At 34.8% G+C, this 9,366-nt stretch overlaps 1 protein-coding gene across 1 annotated transcript; it reads left to right on the top strand.

Moving 5' to 3' along the window:
• The first annotated feature begins 449 nt into the window (after positions 1-449).
• Positions 450-3,668, top strand: LOC110731616. Its single transcript, XM_021911488.1, has 2 exons — positions 450-781; positions 1,548-3,668. Exon 2 carries the CDS (start codon positions 1,883-1,885, stop codon positions 3,173-3,175), a length of 1,293 nt encoding a protein of 430 aa, XP_021767180.1. The 5' UTR covers positions 450-781; positions 1,548-1,882; the 3' UTR covers positions 3,176-3,668.
• The last annotated feature ends 5,698 nt before the right edge of the window (positions 3,669-9,366 follow it).

Genomic DNA, 9,366 nt, shown 5'->3' with positions numbered 1-9,366 from the left:
TCATCCGTTACTTTGACAGTTCACCTTTATCCACCCTCAATTGACAACTACTCAGGACTCGATCGGTAAAACCTATTCGTTATCGCTAGTTTTACCAAACAGAACATACGAGTGTTACATATAATACGAATATACGAGTGTTACAATTTTAAGTGAAACGGAGGAAATACAAGATAATCAAACTACTCCACCATGGTTCGAGGGGAAAGGAGAAAAGATGTCACTGTCGGTAAATGTACGGACAGAAGGCTAGGGGAATGACCACTCCCCAAAAAAAATACTAGAGAGTGGGACCCACATCCATACCTGATAGGACCCACTAAATTCATACTGCTCCGTCAGAGATGGAGGGCGCTAAATGGGCCCCACCTCCTTCTCTTCCTCCTCTCCTAGTCTCAGTTCCTAGCCTACTACAACAGTATCTCTATTTGTTTTTTTTCTTCCCACTTTTCATTTTCAGTGACCTATTTTATCTAAAAATTTAAATAAAAATGAAAATCTCCTAAAAAATCTGGGTCACCATTGTCTCCAAAAGTGGAAAAAGGAGAGGATGAAGCAAGGTTGTTTTGTTTGTTTGTTTGCATTTTTTTCAGAGTGATTATTTTTTGGAATTTTAACCAACAAAAACAAAAAAAAAAGAAAAAAGAAGAGAAAAAAGTGGCTGATTTTTTGTTAACCTCTCATAATCTTTCTTGTTATTAGCCTTTTTTTTCTCTGTTTTATTTTTTACTTGCTTTTCTTTCTGTGAACTGAACCTTCATTTTGTTCTTCTTCACTTCAGGTATTGATTCTATCTCCTTTTTTTTTTTTTTTTTTTTTTTTTGGGTTTATGTTTTTAGTAAATCTAGGGTTCTGTTTCTTTTGTAATCTTGAATTTTGTGATATTTATTTTGTTGGGTTTCTAGTGATTGAACTTTTGTTTGGAGTTTTGTTGTTTGACATACGGAAAAAAGGCCTAATCTTTCTTTCTGGGTTTTATGTTTTTTTTGAAGACTTACTGTTTTTGGCATTATTTGGTGTTCATTGTTCATTTATTAAGGTTATATTTTTGTTGGGTTTTTGAAAGTTTGCATCTTGCTGTGTGCTGGAATATGGGTTGATAATTTATGTTTCATTTTCTGAGGGTTTTGAAGAATTATGATTGCTTAGATTTTGATGTTTTAATGCGGATTTTTCATGCTGGGTTATGTGCATTTTTGTTAAATGTTAAAAAAATCTGGTTAGAGATTGCATTTTGTTCTCCGGCTAATTAATTTGTGCAAAGTTGGAGGATGTTGTTTGATCTTATGTTACTTAGACTTGGATACTTATGTTTGCCACGGCTGGAGATGTGTCTAAGTGTTAGACTCGGCTATTTAATGTTAATAAATTCATGTTTTTGGTATAAAATGAAGAGTTCGAGTGGTGGGATCTCACCCAATTGAATGTCATTTTTTGTAAAAGTAATAATTTTTGGGGTTAAATTCTGTGTTATTTTGTTCCCTTATCCTATATAAGCTTATTTTTAGTGTCAGATTAGTGAATTATTTCTTCTGGCATTATTGTAGGGGTGAAAGTTCTGAGAAACACTTATTGCGGGTGGTTAAGTGAATTGGAAGCTGTTGTTGAAGCTGAATACTGATAAGTAGTATGGAGAAGAGTAAAGTTGATGGTAATGTCTCTTTTAGTGGTCACATTAGTCATGGACTCGCTTCCTCGACTGGCGAGAACAAAACAAGTGTACATAATCCTAGAGATGCCGAGGTTTCTACTGTTTTGTCTGAAAGGTTTCACTCTGCACAGCAGACTTCTGTCAGGAGCGATCTGAGATCAGAAACTGGACAAACCTCTAATGGAAAGAGGAAAGAACCAGATTATTCATCTGTGACGGCAGAAGTCTGTCATGAAAGTCATACCAACAAGGGGCCTGACCATAATAAGCTACTCAAAAACTGATTCAGCATCATCTAAAGAAAGTGGTGAAGTGGTTCAGCTAAGTTCAGTTGATTCTACTGATCCGAAACCATGTCAGTCCTCCAATGAAGATTTGGTTGAGAGGAAACCATTTTTAACTCAGTCACATGAATCAAAAATTGTTTTTCTAGAGCATGAGTCATCCGTTGTAACTACAAAATCAGATTCTACAGCTATTAGTTTGCAAAGCTCACGTCATTGTAACTTTGATCTGAATGAAGGTATGGAGGAAAATGGAGCAGAATTCCACAAAATTCCACCAATATCAGTGGTAGCAAAGGTTGGGGTTCCTATGGGCTTGCCTCAGAAACCGTTGCAGTTTGGTGGAGAGCTTGGATGGAAAAGGTCAGGAAATATCAGCGCTTTCCGTTCCACTTCTTTCATGAATTCTGAAAGAGGAAGTATAACTAACAGTAATAGAGGGTTTGACCTCAATGTTGCTGCAACAATGGATTCAGAATATCCTGGTGAAGAGACTTCTGTGGACTTCACTTCAAAGCAGCCTGAAAAATTTCTCCTTGACCTGAATTGCCAAAGTGCAAGTGATGTAAATCATCATAAAGCTAGTGCATCAAGTTTTGATCTAAATGACAATCCTGTGATCGAGGATACACAGAACTACATTCATCATAATCAACACAGTGAAAACCAGCAGCTGCTCAGAAAAAGTGTTGCAGCTAACACAGCCACTTGTTTCAGAGGAAATGCCAGTCAATCCAATTTTGAATTGGGAAGACCTTCATACTGGGTTGATCTTAGTTCTATGCGAGGCTTTAGTCACGTTCAACCCCACCCTTTTCTTGTGGCTGCCCCGACAGCTGAGCAAGTGCAGATGATGATACCTTCTGGACTTTACATCGGAAAAGTTAACAATTTATCCCCTACATTACATCCCCCTAGTCTCCCACCACACCTTAACAATCAGCATGGTGCTGCTGCACTTCCCCAAATATCAGGTTCTGTTCTTGCAGCCTACCCTGGGGCTGTCCAATTCCTGGAAAGTCCTCAAGGACTGAATCCTCATGCTTTAGCAAACATGAGACCGACTTTCTTTCCCAATGGTAGTATACCTCTTATGGAAAATGGAAGCAGGGGATTTGGCACCCCGGAGCTTTTGATTCCATTGAAGAATGGATTTTTTGAGGCAAGAGAGAGGCCAGTTGAACAGGTAGCTTTGCCGCCTTCTCAAATTAATTACAGACAGATGGCCTCCTGGAACTAGAATTAAGTGAAAATCTTATTTATCTGATCTAACAGTTCTAGTAATGCAATGTACATAAGTTGAGTAGCAACTAGATTCTAGACTATTGTAGATTGCTTACGGGAAGTCAGACAACAGTTATAATTGGGATTTACTACACGATTGGGTCCTCGTCAGTTCATCTTTTACACTTGCTTCAGATTGGCATAGGCGTTCATGTATGTTATGTATTTGATTCTCAAAGATGGTGAAGTCACATTTATTGAAGTTGACTTAACCATAGAACTGCAAGTGTTTGAATCTTGTTCTGACATTGAGGTTAGTTCTGTACAGAGTACTAGTTTGCATTTTTCAATTTGATCTAGCCATGTTTTGGGATTTATTTGATGTTTGTAAGTTCTTTCTATCTATGTTTCCTAGAATTTTCTTGTGCCTTTTATTATACATTCTTTGCTTATTGCTCTCAACTGTTCGCTTTGCAATTAGTTGGACATCAATAGCATGTCATTCTGAATCATTCTTTTTTTTTTTTTTTTCCTTTTTTTTCTTTCTTTTTTTTTTCACATAAAACCTACTTCAATATGTTCATTGTTTGTGTTCTGTCATTTTGTTGTGAATAGTTGATGTTGAAGTTTCGCAATCTATAGTTGTAAAGATGCCAATTTTGATATGTTTGAATAGAATGAAACTCCTCATAGTGACTTCTGATTGAGAAAGAATATTTTGCTCTATATGCCACAGTTATGTCCAAGGATGTAATAGCAACCTTCATGAGCCCCATATATAGAATCGGCTTCATCTAGTACATTTGTTGATCAATGATCTTGTTAGTAGTCGGCCACTTGATTGGACATAACTATATGCACCTTGTCCTCAATGCCTTAGAAATTTCAGAATCATCAGATGAACTGAAGGTTTGTTAATTGTATCCTAACACCTTGGCCAGTCTAAGCATTAACTTCAGTCTTCAGATGCGATATACTCTGCATTTCTTGTTGGCTTTGGGAGAACACTACTTTGGTGCTTTATAAAGTTGGTTGATAACACACTGTAGTCTCCATTAACAAAACTGAAATTTGGTATGAAAATTTTCTTTAACCCATATGATGCTTTCTGTTATTTTGTCTATCGGCCTTGCAAAAATACCAACATTATATATTGAAACTATATGCGAATGACTCGAGTAATGTTATGATTGAAAATCTAACATGTTAGGTGCCTATTACATCTGACCAAAGTTCCTTCCTTTGAAACAAGTATTGTAAAGACTGAACTGATATCTCAAATACTAGTAGAAAAATACACAGCTTTTGATTGAATTGATTACAGTATTTAACAACTATAATTACCAAGATTGACAAGGGGTGGAATATCAAATTTCGCAAAAGTACTTCAAAACCATAGGACACCATCCTTTATTTAAAAAATTATATAATAAAAAAAAAAAATAAAAAAAAAAGGCTTGTGAAACATGGACCTTGGGCTCAACTTGCAGTTTGTCCAAACCGTTTATTGGGCCCAGCAAATTTACCAACATTTTTTTAGTAGCTAAGGAGAAGCGTTATGTTGTACTTGTATATTACACATACCAATCGGACTCAATCTAACAAACAACTAAACAAGACCTTATGTGAGGGGGGAGGTAAGAGAATCCCACGCCAAAAAATTGTTAGTGAGAAATTAATGGAGTAATGATGCATGAGTTGTTTGTTTTTGGAGATTAGGGACATTAAGTACAAGCTAATGTTTTAAAATTTATTTTTACCATATTTGGAGATTAGGGACATTAATGGAGTATAGCATATGAATTTTACAATAAATCCAGTAATCTTTTTTATGTCCATAAACAATAATGAAATCGTAGAAATTGACAATAATTTAGGAAATCTCCCATACAATCATCCAAGTACCGTTTTAGAGTTTTAGTTGTAGCACCATAATCCTAGGTCGTAAGCTTGTAACTTATAAGTGGTTTGCCATATATGTTCGTACTATATAATATTGTACATTAGTTAATGATATATGAATATAATTACATAAATTTATGAGATTGGAAAGTTTTGCTTACTAAATCTCAAGAGTAAATTATTCCAATCTCCTCCTACAAGAAGCAAAAGACAGTGGAGGTCTCACTTCATTTCGTACTTTCCTGGTCATATTTCACACTTTATATTATTTTCATAAAGCTGTTATAAAGCAGTTACATGCACTACAATTCATCCACTTCCTTCTCTTTTTTCATTTCATTTTTTAAAATTTATTAATTTTATTTATAGCAATTATAACTTTGTAAGTATGCTTTAGAATGAAGAAATGAAAGTGATGGGTGTAATTCACTAGTTTTTGCATGTTATATTACGGGGTGTAACATGTACTTTGGACCATCTAGCCAGGCTGGTTTTCACTACAATTTCAGTTACCTTTATCTCAAATTTTCAAATTATGTTTTTTTTAAGGGATTTTTTGCATACCCATATGTCTAAGTTATAGATGTTCCAAAGATGTTCTATGATAGAACATAGAAGTAATTAAGTAGATAGACGATTAAACAAGATCGAATCCTTACAATGTACGTAACTCTCCATAGTCTCCAAGGCATTCCACCTCCATTGACAAACTTCGGATAGGAGTCCATTGGGAAGCCTATTGTGCATTGCTCGCCTATTAATCTAACTCTTTATAGTGTTGATATTATCATATTATCTCTTTTAAAAAAATATATCGACACGAGTAATAATAATAAAAAAAAAAAAAAAAAAACTAAATTGTAATTTACTAAAAATGAACTTAGATCATATAATATACGAAGTATTAAACAACTAAGGGACAAATGTAGTTAAACAATTTAGGGACAAATGGAGAAATTTATAGAGTACCCCTTTTGTAAATCTATATTAGTAGGCAATTACGCAGGATATGATGAGGAAGTACTTAATTACTACTTAAAAATAAATGCAAAAAGGTGAGCAATATTCTACTCTTATGGTGTGAATGTGATACTCGACAAACATCCATCTTTGACGACAGAGGTCAGATCTACACGATTACACACCAAACTTCAAACATTTTTTTAAGAATTTTTTTTTATTTTGTTATTATTAATATTATTTATTTATTTATTTATTTTTGGGGTTGAATAAATAAATAAAGATGAATATTGAATAATAAAAGGAGGTAGGGACTAGGGAATATCAGCGCAGACCATGGCATTAGCATCGGTAACGCAAGGATCTTCGCTTAGCTTTTCAGTGAATCTTTGTTTTTTTAGTTTACTTTATAAAAAATTGAAGACCACAGACTGTAAATGTCAACTAATTTGGTTAAATTCTTCGCTATCTTTGAATGAAATTACATTAAATCTTGTCTACAACATTGTCTATTTTACGAATAATTACACCCTCAAACAAAAAAAAAATGTTCTCATAAAGTAGGTGATTATAATGCTATAGGTTGAATTAGCATTTGCATGTGGAATATTGAGTATGATGCTTTCTAGCTTAGTCTCTATATATTCAATAACCAATAAGACAGCGAACCAACGATATCAATAAGGATTGCAAACACATGCGGTTCTTCTCTTGATGAGTTGATTCCCTTACTTTCCATATTAGTCTCCTTACTTCATCATTTCTACTTTAGACTAGCTTTATTTGTTAATGAATGGATTAGGATCAATGTTTAATCCATGATTAAGAGGAGATCAACCATCTCTAACGAGGACCTCAACATTCCTCTCCGTTCTTTTTTAATTTTTAATTCTTATGACTTCTTTTTATGTCTCATATATAAAGCTTCTCAAACCAAAAACTAAAAAACGAGAGGTTATTCATTTCCATATGCTAATGTGTTCCAATACTGCTTTCCTACTGTTAAGAACTAATAAAAATCTACTTGTGAATTGTCACGCATTGAAGTTACAAATATCCTTAAAATTAATGCCAACTAAATAAATTTTGCATCGAACCTCATTTGTTATTAACGAGTGTATCTCAAACCCATATAATCCCATCCACCTTTTAGAATCATTGTTTCTTAAAGTTTCTCAAAACTATTTGTACGAATAATGAGAAAAAATAAAAAAGCTTTACCTGATAATTTGTTTTGTTATACTCCAAAATAAAATCAAACTATATATTCGTGCATCATCATCATTATCATCATCATATTTTACAAGTCCCTAGATAATAAGGGTCAGTATAATTCTATATTCCAGCTTCTTAGGCCTTGTTTAGTTCACCTTATTTTTACTTATTTCAGAAAAAATAAGTTCAGATCAGATCAGAAAAAATAAGTTCAGATCAGAACATCGTTTTATGTGCGGTTTTTTATCGCTAAATATTCTTAATTTCGTAATGAAAAAAATTGTGAAAATTACATATTAATAAACTACACATTATTACGAATTTAACAAGATCCCACTTGATATATTTTTTCCTTATAGATTATCGTACACTTAAGGTCAAAGTTTGGTCAAATCAGACAATCAGATCAGATCAGATCAGGTTAGAAAAAATAAGTTCATATCAGATCAGATCAGCATAAATAAGGTGAACCAAACATGCCTTACATATAAACTAGTTCCATTTGACAGACTGTACAATTTCTTGCATGCTTTTGTCCCTTTTATTATTGTAGACAACATTTTAGATTTTAATTAAACAACTTAAATTGTTTTGCTTGATCAATGCTATTCCAAATATAATCAAACTATATATTTGTATTGTTTTGCATGATCAAGTAGTATATTCCAAATTACAGCGCTTAAACAACTTCACAAACGCCTTTGAATACTTCGTATTTGTTTTTGGTTAAATTGAAACTTTAATTAAATTAATCCAAGTGTGCCAAAACATACATAAATAACCCTTTATTTTTCATTTTAATTACTTGCTTTTTGTATATAAGAAAGGAAGAAATATAATCAATTTTTCAATGTAACCTCGGCATATACGAAGTATATACATGATACACGAATAAAAGATACATTTAATTAGACATTTTTTGTTCATTTAGTAAAATCACAATAATATTCAATACAATAGACTTTTTATAATTACACATTTGGTAAAGCACTAAAGCCCCAAATGTTTCGGGGTTTTTTGATGTGTCCTGCGGGAGAGTTACAATTCCAAGAATGCCCTTCGCCGCCTGTACCTGCAAAACCACGAAGACTGCGGTTGGTTGGAGCTCCGCCTCCGACGATCAAGTCAGTTACGTACAGGAGGAAGATAGTGCGTAAAATAGTGAAATTACTTCTCGCGTAATGGGAGAATTCCGCAATTAATATTACTCGGTTTTGGTGTAAGTGTATTCAATTTCCTTGAATGTATTTATGAATGCCCATTAATGAGGATTCTCCCACTATTTATAGTGGGGAGCCTTGGTTCCCTATTTAGGGTTTCTAGGACACGTGTCAGCAGGGGATTGGAGCCCTGCTGACCAATGGCTGGGTGCCACGTGTCGCTCAGCCATAGGGCCACGTGCCTGGGGTATTTTTACCCCAAACATTTGCCCCTCTCAGGTGCTGACGTGGCAAGGTGCCACGTGGCACCTGAGAAGAGAGCTGGCGCATGCTACATTTTTTTTTTTTTTTTTTGAATTTTTTTTTTTGAATTTTGAACGAAATCTCTTCAAATTCTAACTGAAAGAGGGGGGAAAAGCAGAAGGGGAAGGGTCGCGTCCCTTCGCCTTCTGAGGCAACCCCTATAAATAGGGGAAGAAGCACACGAGAGCTCATTTACAAACTTCGTGAATTTTCTTGAATTTTGAGAGCATCCGGTACTTGAAATTCAGGGCAAACGGAGATTTGATAATTTTAGAGCAGCCGGTTTTCAGACCGCCTGTAAGGTAGCAAGCAAGAAAAAGTTTTTCATGAGGGTACCCCAGAGAACCCAGCCGGTCTTCAAACCGTCTGTGTCTTCGCAAGCATCCCCAAGAAATTTCTTGAGGTTTCAACACTCTTCTACTCTAGGTACCGTCTTTATTCCTTCTCGCTTTTCCATGTATTTCCGTTTTCGTCTTTTGCTTGCATTTTTGTTTATAAGTCCCATAGGTAGATGGACCCTTTATACCCATACCCGGAACATAGTTGTGAACTCAGCCGGTCAATTAGTACGGCTGAGTCTAGAACTGGATCTGCCGCCTCTGATCTTTGGAATTTCCCCTTTTCAACGCCTGTATCGACCGACTCCGTATCTGTGCAGGACACAATG

This window comes from Chenopodium quinoa, unplaced genomic scaffold (assembly GCF_001683475.1).
Source record: "Chenopodium quinoa cultivar QQ74 unplaced genomic scaffold, ASM168347v1, whole genome shotgun sequence".
NCBI lineage: Eukaryota > Viridiplantae > Streptophyta > Magnoliopsida > Caryophyllales > Amaranthaceae > Chenopodium > Chenopodium quinoa.
This window is presented reverse-complemented; position numbering and strand designations above follow the sequence as displayed.